The sequence below is a fragment of the Neomonachus schauinslandi genome, chromosome 9 (assembly GCF_002201575.2).
Source record: "Neomonachus schauinslandi chromosome 9, ASM220157v2, whole genome shotgun sequence".
NCBI lineage: Eukaryota > Metazoa > Chordata > Mammalia > Carnivora > Phocidae > Neomonachus > Neomonachus schauinslandi.
This window is the reverse complement of record NC_058411.1, coordinates 36644378-36661845: the sequence shown is the minus strand read 5'-3', so window position 1 is coordinate 36661845 and position 17468 is coordinate 36644378. Positions and strand designations below refer to the sequence as shown.

Below are 17468 nucleotides of genomic sequence, written 5' to 3'. Positions count from 1 at the left end.
AGATTCCATGGACATTAACAAGGTGAAACACCTTTTGGGGGATTAACTCTCTCTCTCTCTCTACTTCTCTCTCCCTCCCTCCCTCCCTCCCTCTTCTCTCAACTTTCTTAGGCAAGTTACCCTAGAGAGATGAATTTCAGAGCACTAGCACAGAGAAGTTTTCAGATATTTTAGGAAGTGATGAGACACACAAAAGAATTCTAGAGTACTAAGGAGGAGAGAAGATCTCAAGTGGGGGTGAGAAAGGGAAAGTACTTCACAAAAAGAATCCAGAAACATCAAATGAACCACTTTCACTAATGTATAGTTTTTCCAAGGTCTAGAGTTGCCTCTGAGGACAATTAACAGGATTTTCTCTCTATGTTCACTTCATCCTAACTTTGGAAAAGCACACCACCCAGAAACCAGCACTGTTATTCTGAAAGTTACAACCTCAGGACAGGGATCCTCCAACAGAGGCTCAGTGCAGGTGGAAGCCCAGAAAGCTGGCTGAGAGCTATTTCAAGCTGCTCACCAGATCCCCTGGGCCTCTGTGAAGAAGTGCTGAGCACAGGTACTCCTGGCTCCAAGTAGCACCTCACCCTCCAAATCTTCTGATTCAAAGAGCTAAAGAACACACATTCCAAAAATCAGTGACCTCAAAGAAATGGAAAAGCATTCCATGCTCATGGATTGGAAAAACAAACATTGTTAAAATGTCTATACTACTCAAAGCAATCTACACATTTAATGCAATCCCTATCAAAATACTACCAGCATTTTTCACAGAGCTAGAACAAACAATCCTAAAATTTGTATGGAGCCAAAAGAGATCCCAAATAGCCAAAGCAATCCTGAAAAAGAAAAACAAAACTGGAGGCATCACAATTCTGGATTTCAAGTTATATTACAAAGCTGCAGTAATCAAAACAGTATGGTACTGGCACAAAAACAGACACATAGATCAATGGAACAGAATAGAGAACCCAGAAATGGGTCCACAACCTACATGGTCAACTAATCTTTGACAAAGCAGCAAAGAACATCAATGGAAAAAAGATAGTCTCTTCAACAAATGGTGTTGAGAAAACTAGACAGCAACATAACAGAAGAATGAAACTGGACCATTTTCTTACACCATACACAGAAATACATTCAAAATGGATGAGACCTAAATGTGAGATGGGAAACCATCAAAGTCCTAGAGGAGAACACAGGCAGAAACCTCTTTGACCTCAGCTGTAGAAAATTCTTTCTAGACATGTCGCCAGAGGCAAGGGAAACAAAAGCAAAAATGAACTATTGGTACATCATCAAGATAAAAAGCTTCTGCATAGCAAAGGAAACAATCAACAAAACTGAAAGGCAGCCTATGGAATGGGAGAAGATATTTGCAAATGACATATCTGATAAAAGGTTAGTATCCAAAACCTTTAAATAAATTGTATCAAACTCAAAACCCCCCCCAAAAACCCCAAATAATCCAGTTAAGAAAAGGGCCGAAGACATGAATAGACATTTTTCCAAAGAAGACATCCAGATGGCTAACAGACACATGAAAAGATACTCAACATCACTCATCATCAGGGAATACAAATCAAAACCACAATGAGATACCACCTCACACCATTCAGAATGTCTAAAATTAACATCACAAGAAACAACAGGTGTTGGCGAGGATGCAGAGAAAGGGGAACCCTCTTACTGTTGGTGGGAATGCAAACTGGTGCAGTCACTCTGGAGAACAGTATGGAGGTTCCTCAAAAAGTTAGAAATAGAACTACCCTATGATCCAGCAACTGCACTCCTAGGTACTTACCCAACAGATACAAATATACAGATTCAAAGGGGTACATGCACCCCAATGTTTATAGCAGCATTATCAACAATAGCCAAACTATGGAGAGAACCCAAATGTCCATCAACTGATGAGTGGATAAAGAAGATGTGGTATATATATATATATAAAGGAAATTACTCAGCCATCAAAAAGAATGAAATCTTGCCATTTGCAATGACGTGGATGGAGCTAACGTGTATTATGCTAAGTGAAATAATTATCACTCATTTGTGGAATTTAAGAAAAAGAACAAATGAACCTATGGGAAGGGGGGAAGAAAAAAAAGAAGAGAGGAAAACAAACCATTAGAGACCCTTAATGAAGGAGAACAAACTGAGAGCTGATGGTAGGAGGTGGGGGGGGATGGGCTAGATGGGTGATGGGGATTAAAGGGGGCACTTGTTGTGATGAGCACTGGGTGTTGCATGTAAGTGATGAATCACTAAATTCTACTCCTGAAACAAACATTGTACTGTATGTTAACTAACTAAAATTTAAATTAAAAAAAAAAAAATCAGTGACCAAAAAGGGAAATTTGAAGCTTAAAAGCAACACTTAAAATTCATGTAGTAATTGTTAATGTTTTCCGAAAGGGATTGGTTAAAGAGGGCATTTCAACAACGTTGATTGTCAGCTATTCATTATAAACTAACGTTTTGGGTTGAAATTTCGGTTTTATTAAAAAATTTACTTTGTGGGGCGCCTGGGTGGCTCAGTTGGTTAAGCAACTGCCTTTGGCTCAGATCATGATCCTGGAGTCCCGGGATCGAGTCCTGCATCGGGCTCCCTGCTCAGCGGGGGGTCTGCTTCGTCCTCTGACCCTATCCCCTCTCATATGTTCTCTCTCTCTCATTCTCTCTCTCTCAAATAAATAAATAAAATCTTCTAAAAAAAATTTACTTTGTTTCTGGTCTGAATCAGCCTCTTATTAAAGTCAGAAGCTACATGTTTCTAGTCCACAAGAACAACCAGACTGACCAAGCTAATTACCTAGCCTGTGATATTCTTTCCTGAACTTCTGTAAGTAGAATCCAGAAGTCCCCTGTGTACACAATCACACTGAACTAAACTCCCTTTGGCTGCATTCTTCTTCACTTCAAGGGAATGAAAAGGAGCTAGATAACAAAGTGATGATGCAGGTGATGTCTAAAGCTTCACTCCAAACCTGGCTCTCAGGGAAATCTTCACTACTTCTATCTATACCCAGCTGCTTGAACCAAAACCCAGAAAGGCATCCTTCACACCTCCTCATTTATGCCATCACTAAAACCTAATAATTCTACCAATTGAAACATGTCTGATGCATCTACTTCTCTCCATTTCTATTGCTCCCAGCCCAGCCCAGGCCACCATCATCTCTTGCCTAGACTACTGCAACAGTCCCCTTGCTGGTCCCCTACCATGGCTCCTCCTCCTTCTGACCTAAATTGTTGTTACACAACAAGTAATCCTTGTGGCCAGGAGATTTGTCCACTGCACTTGGAATACAATGCAAAAGCCTGACCCTGAATAGGCAGGCCCCAGCTTTCTCTTCTTTTGCTTACTGCAATCCAACTACACTGGCCTCTAAACTTCACAAACTTAGCCACTCATTTTCTCTGTCTCTCTTTAGGACTGTTCACCTGTTTTCTCTTCACCTGAAATATTTTTCTGCCCACTTATCATCTAGCCATCTCTTACTTTGGGGCTCCATTTTACACTACTGCCTTAGAAAGACCTTCCCTGACACCACCTCCCAATCAAAATAAATCCGTTATTCTTAGTCACAGCACCCTTTCCTTTTCTTCACGATGCTAATCATAATTTGTAATCATATGTTGGACATGGGTTTGTTGAATTCCTGTCTCTCCTCCCAGACTCTGAGTTCCATGCAGTCAGAGACCATGTCTGTTTATTTATCACTATATCCCCACAAATGTTTGTTGAATGATCAAAACCAAATATAAAAATTCTGATTCCTATTTAAAGTCATATAATCAACAATTATTAGAGCAATGCTAGATATTGTCAAGAATTACAGATAAGGACCGTGCTAGGTAGTTTTCTTCAAAGAACAGACAATTCTATGGAAAAAAAAAAAAAATCAGGGGTTCCCAAGCAGATTTCCCCACACTCTGGAAACTTGTAAATTTAAGTCGTGGAGTCTATCCTATTTTTTAAACTTGTGTTCTGGGTAAGTGATATCTATAGATATATTTAAGCTTCATAGAAGAGTAACAGCAGAACAATCCCTGAAGTACATACAGCACATGCTATTTGGGTTAAATAAAATTCTGGCACAGATGGCTAGACAAGAGCATAAATAACTAATATGTCATAATCCACAATATTGATTTCTGGTAGATGCATTGCTCACTTCCACTATGGAATAACAGAATATAAGGCTGGTATCTTTCCTGTTCTTAAACAGATACACCTTTACCCCACAGCTCTATAGCAAGGTAGTGTGTGTGTGTGTGTGTGTGTGTGTGTGTAGATACATACACTTTGTACCTTCCACAATGAGACTAATTATTATATGATAATATTGGCAACATTAAGCAGACCATCACTGTGGGAGTTTGAAATATGCAAAAAATATCTGTTAATTTATTCAAACTTGTTCAGCTGTCATCAAAGATAAAAATATGCCTCCACTTTTCATCTCCTTCAATATCTAAGGTACATTTTTAAGTTTCTGTGTTTCTTTGATGGCATTAACTTCAACGTTTTTCCAACTAGCCAAAGTGGTTTAGAATGCATGAGATTCTTTAACATATATTTCTGAAATTCTAATGATAGGAATAATAGCAGTTTTGCTATAGAAAATATTTCTCCATGCACAAAAAAGAATGTTCAACAATTCAAAATTTCTACTTTTAGTAGTTGGTATTTTGTTCATGAGAAGATGGGCTTCTAAAAAGTATACTGGTCAGAATTATTCGGAGCAAAATGTAACGGCAGTAATGAATATAGGACTCATAATCTTGGAATACAATAGAAAACCTTCACCCTGATATAGATAATGACAAACTTTTACTGAATTTTATTATAATGAAATTTCTTAAAATACCTGAAGCCATAAGACATCACAGTTATATAATCTTGGACAAAAGTCAAATCAGTCAAAATGTGTTTATCAGGGGGAAAAGCATTACATATTTAATCTTTAAGCATTTTTCAATCCTGTGAATAAACAAACCTTGTTTTTGCAAAAGATTTGCATCTGTGAAGGGATTATATATTTTCTTTGAAGTTAACCTTTTAAGGCAATCAACACTAATGGCTAGATAACTAATGAAGAATTCCAATTAAGAGATGAGACTAACTTGCACACCTGGTAAAAACACACAAGTGAGGCTTTTCTGAATGCATTTACAATCTAATTAATTTTCTAAAGCATTGTTCTATTTTTTTCTATTATCTATGCAATAGGAGCTAATTGTGTAAGGGAAATATACAGATCACAAATTCAATTCCTTTCTCTCCTTTGGCCAGCTTTCACAGGGCCAGGTACAGAGAGGCTGACATTTCCACCTTCTCCAGCTTCTGCAAGTACTGCCAGATACTGAGCTAAAGAGAACTGATGTTTCTTTGGCTCTAAATAGTAATTATTTGTTGGAGGGAAGAGTGGTGTTTGTCTGGGGTTTTGTTTTTTTCTCCAAATAAGTAAGCCCTTGGTCAAATGAGTCCAAATATGACTTAAAATGTCATTGAGTTAATTCTTTGCTTTCTTCAAGTTAAAAAAAAGCAAAACAAAACACAAAACAGAAAGAAGGAAAGAAAATCTCCCCTACCTTACCTTATCTAGAGAAAATAGGAAAAGGTGAATATTTATTAAGCTCTTACTATAATGAGGTACAGTGCAAGATCCGTTACATTTATGGGTTTGCTGAGTCTTTCCGCTGACTTGCAAGGTAGTATTTACAATCCTAGAGAGGGCTAGTGTTTCGCCATGGGTAAGGTCTAGAGCCGGGACAAGAGTCTGTGTCATCACGATGGAAATGCCTTTGCCCTGTGGAGAGCTCTGTTCTCTGAGCCTTAGTAATGTTCCCACAGAGTCTCAGAAAGATTGCCGGTTACTTTGACTATGGTTGCTCTAGGAGAGAGAAAGACAGCTTTAAAAATGAAGAAGGAGAATGTATCTCACCTTTCATTCCTCACACAGAGATAAGATATTTTGTTTCTGAGCCCCGTTAATGAAGCAACTCTTTTCTTTCCACCTATAATTCCTTCTTTGGTCCATCATATTTACATATATTGGCTGCATATGATGTCAGTTGTGGACACGTTTCATGCCCTGACCTCAATCAGTATAGTTAATCATCATGAATTTACTTTGCACACAACTCTTCTAGGAGGTACAAAAGAAGTACATGGGAAAATTCTTACCTACAAGGATTGATCATCTAGTTAGGAAGACCAATATTCCACTGATTGTGAAGCCAAAGAAGACCCTTAGATTTCTAGACTAAAAGCCTAAAATTTTTAAATTTTTTTTATTTGAGTATAGCTGACACACAATGTTGCCTTAGTTTCAGGTGTACAGCATAGTGATTCAACCTCTCTATAAGTTATGCTGTGCCCACCACAAGTGGGGATGTCCCCATGTAACACTGTTACAATGCCATTGACTATATTCCTTATTCTGTAACTTTTATTCCCATGACTTATTCATTCGATAAGTAGAAACCTGTATCTCCCACCCCCCTTTACCTGTTCTGCCCATCCTTCCATCCCCCTTCCCTCTGGCAACCATCAGTTTCTTCTCTATTAATTTGTAAGTCTGATCCTGCTAAAAGATTAAAATATTAAAGACACCTTTGACAGAGATGGGGAAACAGCAAAGTGAGTAAGTCCATTTGAAGCCAAAACTAATGATAACTTCAATTCTGGCCACCACTGGGGTTTAGATTACTTGTGAGAAATACAAGAAGAGAAATTCTGTAGGCCACTGGAAACACAGAACTGGGACACAGAGAGGATACAGTTTAAATTATGACAGAGGACAAGCTTGCTCTGAACAGCAGGGTGAAGATGTGTAAGAAAGATGGTTGAAGTTTGAACCTGGAGGACCACTTATTCTTCAGGAGAGGGGAGACGAGGGGAAGGGAGCGACAGGGCAAGGAAGAGAGGAGAAAGGGAACAGGAAAGGAAGAGGAGGGGACTAGAAAAAGAAACCAGGAAAAAGGGCCAGAGAAAGTGCAAAGTCATGAAGGCCAAAAGACAAACAAGTATGGGGAGAGGGTGGTGGAGCATCATCTCAAATCCTGCAAAGTCAGAAAATAGGAACAAATAAAAGGCCTTTGGATTCACAAGAATACTCGTTCGTAATCTTCTAGGACATTTTAACATTATGGTACAGATGGAAATCATTTGAAAGAGGTGCAAAAGGAAATGGTGACCAAGAATCAAAGACATTGACTACCGATGGTGCGTTCAAAAATTTAAAACATCTAAATGATAGTAATAACTAAAAGCACTGACAAAGTATTTGTTATATGCCAGACACTGTTCTCACTACTTTGTATGGATTACTTCATTTAATCCTCACTCCAGCACCATAAGCTAGGTACTCTTATTACAGAGGAGAAAACTAGGTACCAATAAGTAAGGCACAGAGCTAGTTAAGCATTGGAGTCAAGACTCTCATGCAAGCCTGTGGCTCCTAACCAGTGTGCACACTGCCCCTCACAGGAAAAAAAAAAAGGCATTATTTTTATCATTGTGTTTATTATGCATCCCCAGTGCTTATATCAGTGCCTAGCACATAGGAGGCGCTCAATACACTTTTGTTTCACTAATAAATTATTAACTAAAAAGAGTATATGAGGGTCAATCAAAAGGATGGGAGCTGTTTCGGGGGGATTTTATTCTGCTCCCATTCAACCCTTGTTGAAGAATTTTTCTATTCTCCCAATGCTCTAACTATATGAATATAAACTTATTGTGCTTTAACTTGCCCCAAATAAAAAATATGCCAGCAGACAGAAAAGGCTTACAGAAAAGATCAGGATAAAGATTAACTTCTCCCCTCAATCCAAGTGAGTTGTTTGATTTTCAGTCAAACTTGGCGATCTGAGGCTGGCCCTGCCATCTCTAAAAAGCCAAAATCCATTTTCTCTCATCTGTGGGATTCTGTCCAGAAGTACAAGCTGCTCCGCAAGGCAAAACTCACTCAGAAGATACTTAAACTGGGAAGGATCGACTCCCAAGGATAAAACTTGCCGCCTCCTAACTGTGAAATTATTTTTTAAAAATTTAACTAGAGGGGCGCCTGGGTGGCTCAGTTGTTTAAGCGACTGCCTTCGGCTCAGGTCATGATCCTGGAGTCCCTGGATCGAGTCCCGCATCGGGCTCCCTGCTCGGCAGGGAGCCTGCTTCTCCCTCTGACCCTCCCCCCTCTCATGTGCTCTCTCTCTCTCATTCTCTCTGTCTCAAATAAATAAATAAAATCTTTAAAAAAAAAAAAATTTAACTAGAATTTACAAATCTCTATACGCTTTTCTTATACGAAACAGTCTAGCTTTTAAACCATTAGAGAGTAGAACAAAAGCAGTAGGAAATATTTTAGCTGTACATCAAGTTGGAATAGGAGATGAGCGTGAGATCGCTTATATGTTCACCTCTCGTGCTCTCATGAGTCCCATGTGATTTGCCCTATACAGTGCAATTTCCGCTTTCAGATATACCCATTGACTAAATATTTTAAACTATTCAATCACTTACATAAGCTTACTTAATAGATTCAATCAGCATTGTTTTTGAAAAAAATCAATTATGGACTTGTTCAATTTAGGAGACAAAATCAAAAAGCAACTAATACTTGGTGCTCTGTGCTCTTCACAGTGGAAGATGTAAAAGTATTGTGAGGTATGACCCATATCATTAAGGACCTTATTTCATACAGCAACATGTCCATGACTTTCTAATTATATGTCATTACCTCTAGGAACTGCTATAACTGTGCCCCTAAGCTCAGATCTCAAGTCCCATAACTTTGTAATTAGTATTTATATTTTTCTAATGGGACCAGACCCTGAGAAACAAAGAAATCTATTTCAACAAAATTTCAAATAGCTTTTCAACCACTCTTCCTTTCTAAGTTTTTTTTAACTGCTCTTCAATTAATTTTTCTACCTTTTCCACATGAAAACTTAATGTATCACAAAACTACTATCTAAAATGTATACAAATATCTCAGGGTGCCTGGGTGGCTCAGATGGTTAAGCCTCTGCCTTCGGCTCAGGTCATGATCCCCGGGTCCTGGGTTGGAGACCCGCCATCGGGCTCCTGGCTCGGCGGGGAGCCTGCTTCTCCCTCTCCCTCTGTCTCTCCCCCTGCTCATGCTCTCTCTCTTTGTATCTCTGTGTCTCAAATGAATAAATAAAATATTTTTTAAAAAATAAAAAGATATATACAAATATCTCTTTATTAGTAATAGTACCACATACAACCAAAAACTAAAATAATGTCTAAAATTCACACTCAATATTATCACTTCCAGCATTCAATCAAATATTCCAAGACTAAGCATTTCCAATATTAACTTCTATATTTTATAAAATGAGAATATTTACATGATTCTTTTTAGTGATTCTTTAGTGATGACAAGGAGTCATGCCATATATATTATAAAGCTAGAGTATTTGGCGAAACGTGAGGATTTTTTTCAGCTTTATTGAGGTATAGACAAATAAAAATGTTATATATTTAAGGTATACAACTTGATGATTTCATAAATGTATACATGGTGAGGTGATTATCACAATCAAGTTAATTAACATATTCATCACCTCACATACTTTTTCTTTTTCCTCTGTGTGTGTGACAAGAACATAAGGTGGGATTTTTAAAAATTCTACTCTGTTATTGGTAAAGGAAAATGTTTTATAAATGTCCATTTCTTAGAGCACATCAAACCACTGTCTTTGACTTGAATTTCCACAATAATAATTGCCACTGGTTTTGGATTGTGACTTGTTATTCATGTTTACTGGATTTCACAACATATCTCTTTTATTCATAAAAGTGCTGTATGGAATGTTTTAATTTTTCCAATTAAAACTAATTTTGTTTGGGACATTTTGAAGCATCTCCCAATATTTGGTTTCTAACCCCACCAAAAAGAAAAAGAAATTCCTGAAGCCAAGATTCAGACTTGCTGATTGGCAAGAAACAAAATCTCTTCAAGTAGTATTATCTCTAACCATATTCTGGGGAAAGTTTAATAAGTTTGGAGAACTTCAGAGAATATTTTATCTAGCTTTGTATTTTATTTTAAAAGTCTGGATAACATCAAAATACTAGAATCCTACAATCTCCTAGGAAAATAACTATAAATCTGTGAACTATCTTTGAATAAAATCAAAGCACTGTCAGGAACTGATTCTACTTCACTGATTTAATATGAATCATATCAAGACATCTGGTAGAGGAAAAATTTTGTTGAAATAGAAAATATATATGGACATTATATGGTGTTCTTCTGCAAAACTTTTTATTTCATGGATATCACCACCACACCAAAAATGGTTTATTACAATAAAGTTTTGTTCATCTGCTAAAGTAAATGGTATACTAGTCTAAAATGTATTTAAATATGTTCCTTTACATAAACTGTTTTTATTAATAGCCAATTTATTTAGTCACAAAATGTTGGTTGCCATCAACTAAAATAAGACTGTAATAATTAAAAGAAATGAATACGTTTTTTCATTTCACTTCCCTATACGTCTTACACTTTAGATATTTTCTTCCAAGAGTAACAACTAACTACGCTGGTCTTAACCTCCAATCAAACTCGATGGAAAAATCATGAAAACAGAAAAAGGAAGACAGACACTACTTGGTTCACCTGTGCCAGAACCTACAGTGACCTCTTGTGGTAAATACTATCTACAGAGCTTTGGAGAACAAGACCTTTTCCTAGGCCAGACACTGGAGAACATAGAAGCATTGTTCCTCCGTGCTAGCAAACAGCCATCACCAACAATGGAAGTAAAAGACAAATACTAACTAAACTAAAGGATTCCTTGTTGGAAGGCTACTCAGTCGTTGTCAATGAAAATATTCATAGTTGCTTTCTTCTATTAAAAACTACAGTGTCTTGGGGCGCCTGGGTGGCTCAGTTGGTTAAGCGACTGCCTTCGGCTCAGGTCATGATCCTGGAGTCCCGGGATCCAGTCCCGCATCGGGCTGCCTGCTCGGCAGGGAGTCTGCTTCTCCCTCTGACCCTCCTCCCTCTCATGCTCTCTGTCTCTCATTCTCTCTGTCTCAAATAAATAAATAAAATCTTTAAAAAAAAAAAAAAACTACAGTGTCTTACATGGTTCTTTCAGTAGGGCAAAGGATGACTGGGGACATGGAGTTCTTAACACCCCTGCTCCTGGAATCAAGCAAAAGATAGACAAAGAGGGCAATTTCTGGTGAAGACAAGAGTGAACTGGGATAAGCAGCGTTCTGGTCAGTAAAGCATTGCTATTCGTTACATAACACAGTGTGGGCTCTAGAGACAGAGATAATCTGCTGGTTTATTTATAAATACAATTCAGGGAGTGGTCAGTATAATTTCAACCTCTACAATGTATTAAAAGTAAAAGTGATACATGGTAAGACCTGGGTTAATCAATGTTTCAGACACTATGTGGTTCTGTCTCTATTTCCTGAATAGTGGTTTAGATGTTAAAGGAAATCTTTCAAGAAAAAATATCATGAACATTATATCAAAAAAAAATCATGTTTTCACCATTTTTTACCTTGGATACTACTAAAAAGGTATGATACCTTTTTTTTGTTTTATTTTTAAAACATTAGTTCTCTATTTCTTCTCCTATAGGTTCCCTTTTAAGATCTCAGTTTTTACAAATGTTAATTATAGCAAAAAAAATAATTTTGGATTTTCTGTAAAAGGTGACTGAGTCAAGAAAGTGCTTGTACAACATAAATATCTCAAGCCATAATGGAAAATCGAGTATATTGAACTTCTCTTGGAGGATAAGTGGTTGATAAAATACTACCTTTTCTGTTTTCTTCTTTCCTGAGCCCCTTTTTTTCCTCTAAAGAGAAAAACATTTCTAGTTTTTCATAATGTTTAGAATATTAAAGAACAATAATCAAATTCTAATAAAAAGATATTAAATTTGGTATGTATAATATTTCAAAAATAGCAACCTAGTTCACTGTCATGGACACTAATCATTTCTGCCTATTTGTTAAGGAATCAAAGACAACATACAAATAAAACATGCTGCCCCAGGACATAGTCAGGTTGAAGGCCTTGGAAATGTTGTGTTTTGTTTTGTTTGAGTCTAAAATTTCACCTATAACTCTTAAATACTTGATTTCTTTCCGTTATTTACCCTCTACCCACAGGTTTACTGCTCCCTACAGCCCAATGTACACTGATGAACAGTTTTCATAAATAATTGAAATTTAAATAAGGGAAGATAGCCTAATAACGTGCCAGATGTGGGTTCAGTCAATAAGCACTTCGGGCTGAGGCCTTCTATGAGACCTTTCACAGATGTGATGAACTAGTTCCCAAACTTTCTGTTCCTGGTAACTCATTTTGAACCTCCTGGCCAAAAATGTATCTAAACCTTGCTATTACACTTACACTTTTGACCTTTACAACTTCTTAGACGATATCCACTAGAATCACATGTTAAGAATTATTGTAATTCCTTTTATTTATCTAAAGCTGATCTTGTCTTTTATCTTAACACTAAAAAGAGGAATTCCCTACTTGTACTATTTTGGGATTTGGCCATAAAGTATGTTTGTATTCATCCTACTCAATAGCCCTCATTATTTTATTTTACAGACTTTGAATCACTGGTAACAATTTGAAATGCTTCCCCATAACAGACTGAGTCAACCAAATAAGGAAAATAAAAATCCAACCTCAAGAGGTGTAAAGAAACTGCAAACAGGAGCTAGTACTACTGTAGGGCACAGAATACAGCGCTGTTCGTCTGGGAAATTGCAACTGAAGAGTTTGGAACTTTATTAGGAAGTGCTCCAATTTAAAAGCTACATCCAAATAGACCACATTTCATGCTCTTTTGTTCCATGTCATCAAGAAGTTCTCTGATGGATGTCTAATTGGCTGAGATTTCAGCTCATTAGTGATATCCATGGACAAATAAGTGCCTGATGTTTTTTCTTTGTGTCTAATACTTTTCCAAATCTGATATTCCCCCCCGACTTCTGTATCTCTGTTTCTGTATTTCTGTTACTTTCCACATCTCTCATTTGCTCTTTGTATGTGTGTGTGTGTGTGTGAGAGAGAGAGAGAGAGAGGTTTTTCCGGTACCTCCATCTTTGTGTCTGGGTGAATGGTTTTCTGTTTATCTCCGTACATCTCTCTGTATAATTTCTATATCATCCGACACTCATTAAAAGATCTGATCTTTTCATATGAAGAAAATGATGTTGTATCAGAAAAAGAAGCATTTCATGGGGTAAAAGTAAATAGGCAACCCCAGCCTATCTTTCTTCAATTTCTTTCTTTTCCACTAAAGCTCTGCCAACACTTCACTTTCAATGTGGTTAAGTTAGTGAATAATGAAATCTTCAATGTGACAAACCTCATCCATCTGTGAGAATCCTGAAGGGAATTTTCTCTGTTAGTCTCAATTAAACAATTTCTCAGAATGAATCTTTCTATTTCTCTGCCAAATCATATAGAAATGGCAACAACTGTGGGATACTCCCACATGAATGTGCAGACCAATTTAACACTGTAATTCTCAATTTCTGGGGTTCTTCCTGTAAAAGTAGTACTGAGACTTTCTAGTTTTTACTACCTACACATGCGCATATACCTAGCTTACATGTCCAACGCATTTCAAACAAAGCTCAGAGGTATTGAGTAGTGGTATTAAAAGTTAGCCATAAGCAATGAGAAGTGATATTTTAAATGCCAAAACAGATCAATTTCCATTTGCACTTGGTGTTATTTATGGAAAGAAGCATTAAACCAATGAAGCAATTATATAGGGCAGGTGTCAAAAAGATAAAACATTCATTAATTTGGATGGTAACTGTAAAATAGTAGCAGCAGAAGCAGATATCTCTAAGCCACATTAAGGTAAAGTCTTAATCTCTTGTATATCTGCAATAAGAGATATTCTAAAAACTGGCTCATAGTTCCAATCTGTAGAAGAAGTTTCAACCAAAGATGCTATATTAGTCAACTTCAGTCAAGGAATTCTCATCTTCTTTCTGGTTATCGTGCAGAGGAACAGAGCCTGTAGGTTTTATTTTTTAAGGCCTTCTCTGAAAAGTCCTCTCACAGACCAAATTGCATGGAGTTGAAATAACCCAAGAGGATAAGAAAGCTCAAATAAAATGTATGTATCTTAAATAGTTAATCCCAATAACCTTTAAATTTCCCAGATGGGTTGTTTTAATAATAACATCCCGTTGTACTCTAAGTCTTTGCTTAATATACGTAAGGGTAATGTATAAACACAGAAATTGCCTACCGTTATGAATTTGTATTTTGTATTATCATAAAAAATAAAAAATACATTTGAAATCACACTGGAATGGTTAAAAATACTATAGATTTTTTTAATTAGACTGAGACTATTAGCTACTTTTTCAACCAAAAAGTCTGCTCTAGACTTGTAAAATATCAGGTGTTGACCAAAGTGGAAGAAATAAAGTCACAAGCTTCGAATTAAAACCAAGTATCACAGCAGAGATTTATGAAAATTACCTTGGGACACTTAAATATAGATAGTCCCAAAATCAGGGGAAATATTTGCAAGCCTAGTTTTAGAAGAGATCCTAATCTAAGAATTAGTATAATCTAGTCAACCAATTCAGGGAAAGCATAACTATTTTTTTTTAGTGTGACCCTCTCTTACCCACTAGGCAGAGAGCTCCTTGAGAACAGAAGTGTTTTCACCATTTCTTTTATCCAAAGGACCCCAGAGAGTGTCTGTTGTATATGGCACCCAAATAAATATTGTTTCAATGAATGAGTAAACAATGAATTATGGAACTGCATAGAGTATTTCCATTGCTCTACTGTCATCAATATGCAGAAATATCTTTTTCATAAGTCTCCAAATAAGAGATCTCAAAATAAAATAACAGGCCTCTAAAGGAAAAAACTTTAAAGTATACTTCATATCTTGCTTTAAAATTGGAAAATATATAAAAGAATTAAAAAGACATGAAAGATGGAGATTTCAGTAACATGCAAAGTTTAGAAGGTCTTAAAATGTGAACTATATAATGATCCCAATTCAGAATATCTTGGAGGAAATGAATTTATAAATGCATGGCATTTTTAAAGACACTTTAAGGCAAGAAAACCTTACAATCAGTAGCAAAGTAGAATAGCATTTCTAAAAATTCTTTCTCCAGTTACTTTAAAAGCACTGTAGCTATTGCTTCCCTTTTACATTTCTCCTGTTTAAGTCAAATCAAATATATCATATAGATTAATATAGACCACTGCACACTGAAAAAAAATTAAAGAAAATTTAAACACAAACTTAACCATAGTAATTGCCTTCCCATTTTTCAAGTACTCTATTAGGTTCAACTCCAACTATTTTCCCCTGCACAAGGTTTCTTTCAGCAGTGCTCATTGGGCCCAAAAGCCATTCCAGAGACTTAAATCTTATTAAGTAGCCACTTTCACAGCCATTCCCAACTTGAGGGAAACGCTTCCACTAAGATTAACTCTAAGAATTTGATCAGTCCCTGAAGTTGACTTGGGGAAAAAATGTGGGGAAAGGATGAACAAGAAATATATCCCTCATCAAAGCAAAACTCAACTTTTTTCTCCAGTTGAACCTACACCCTACCAGCTCTCTCTTCCCTTCCCCCCGTTCTGGGCTCTGGACAGGTGGGTGGGAGGTGAGTATGTCTTGGAGAGGGGATGCAACTAACTTTCCTCCACCACCTTATTCTGCTCCCCACCCCAAATCAGGTCCAACTAGTAACTGAAGCCACCAGGTAGAGCTGTCTGTATCCCTCTCCGCCTTAGGAGAGGGATGGGATGGGGAGGATGGGGGGCGCGCGTGGGCAGGATGGAGGTGGGGGTGTTCTGAACTGCAACTCTTCTTACCGCTGGAGCGCCTGACGATGTTCTCCAAAAATGTGTTCTGCGGTGCCACCAGCCCTCTCTTGCCCCCCGGCATCCTGGGTCTGGAGAGCGGCGGCCAGGATCCGCGGCGGGGGAGGGGGGGATGCAGGAAGAGAAGGTGGAGGAACAGGAGGAAAAGGTGGAGAAGAAGATCGAGCCGAAAGAAGTGGGGGCGCGGCGGCGGCGACGGGGTCCCCTGACTGTGTCTCCAGCCGGACCCGGATGAGCAGCTCTGGGGAGGAGGACCAGGCAGTTCATGGTAGTAGCGCTCCCCCGGCCGCCGCTGCCCAGTCTGTGGCGGTGCCGCACACGGGGCTCGGGAACTGCAGGCTCCGCGGGGCACAGTGCGCCTGCGCCGCCCCCGCTGTCGCTGTCCCGCCGTTGCTGATGCTGAAGCTGCTGCTGAGGCTGCTGCCGCGGCGGCGGTCGCCTGGGCGCGGACTCAGCATTTCTCCCTCTGCCCCGCGCCCCGGGGCCGGGGAGCGGGAAGTGTCAACTCAAGCCCTCGCTCCCAGTCCCTCTCAGTCCAGATGCGGACCTCTTTACTGAGCCTTCCTCTCCTCCTTCCCTGGCCCACCCCTCCCGCGCAGCTGGATCGCGGCTGCCCAGCTGAGCCCAACTTCTGCCGAGCGGTGCGCGCGGTGGCCGCTCCTCTCTCCCCGGAGATCCAGACAAATGTTCGCTGTCCAATGGGGCCACGGAGCGGGAGAGGAAGTGAGAAGCGAGCAGGATGCCAGAGTCAGCAATGGACAGGCGGAGGGCTTACATCTCAGCTTCTCCCGCCGGGGTCCCGAGCCCCAGCTGCTCCCAAAGACGCGGCTGTCAGGGCGAAGGTGTCGAGCAGCTCCCGCTCCAGCTGTGGCTGAGCGCGGAGCAGGGACTGACTGGGAGGCGCGCGGGGACGCAGAGCAGCCACCTGACGCTGCTACCGCCCCCCTCCGGGCTTCGGCGCCCGCAGCTCAACAGAAGAGCCGTCAGCACCCGCCCTGACCCACGCCCAGGAGCCGGGGCCAGTTAGGGTCTGCGCGCGGAGAGCGCGGGAATGGCCCCTGCGCCTCCGGCTGGAGCTGGCGCGCGGGGGAGCCTCCCCAGGGCCGCGGAGCTCTGGAGGCGAGCGGCGAGACCCGCTACCCGGGTTAAGTTGCGGGAAAGGTTGCACTTAATGCAAGGAGTAGAGGAAGAGGATGAATAATTCACACCAGAGAGAGGAGTGCAGCGGACAGCATTCGTGGTGGAAAAACAGTAAAGGTGGTGGGAACGAAGCAGCACGGGGCGGGGAGGCGGCAGGAATCTTCTCTAAGAACCCTCCATCCGCTCAGAACCAGGGACAGAAGTGGAACCTTTAGAATACTTAGTCCAAAAGCCGGAAACTACCCGGAGAAGGGGAAATGGCATAATTGCGAATGTAGCTCGGAGGGATGGAAGGAAAAGGGGGAGCTCACGCCGAGGCACCTTCTTTTATCTAAAGCAGAGGTTCTCAAGGCGGTCCCGGACTGGCAGCATCTCCTAAGAACTTGTTAGAAATGCAAAATATCGAGCTCTACCTCAAAGCTAGATAAC

General features: G+C 39.5%; 1 protein-coding gene across 1 annotated transcript in view; it reads right to left on the bottom strand.

The window, feature by feature from the left end:
- KCNH5 (potassium voltage-gated channel subfamily H member 5) overlaps positions 1-15963 on the bottom strand; it is a 292174-nt gene extending 276211 nt beyond the window's left edge. Inside the window, exon 1 of the mRNA XM_021701465.1 lies at positions 15891-15963. Within this exon, the coding sequence (XP_021557140.1) occupies positions 15891-15963 (73 nt within the window). The remainder of the gene's footprint in view (positions 1-15890) is intronic.
- Positions 15964-17468: the final 1505 nt, after the last annotated feature.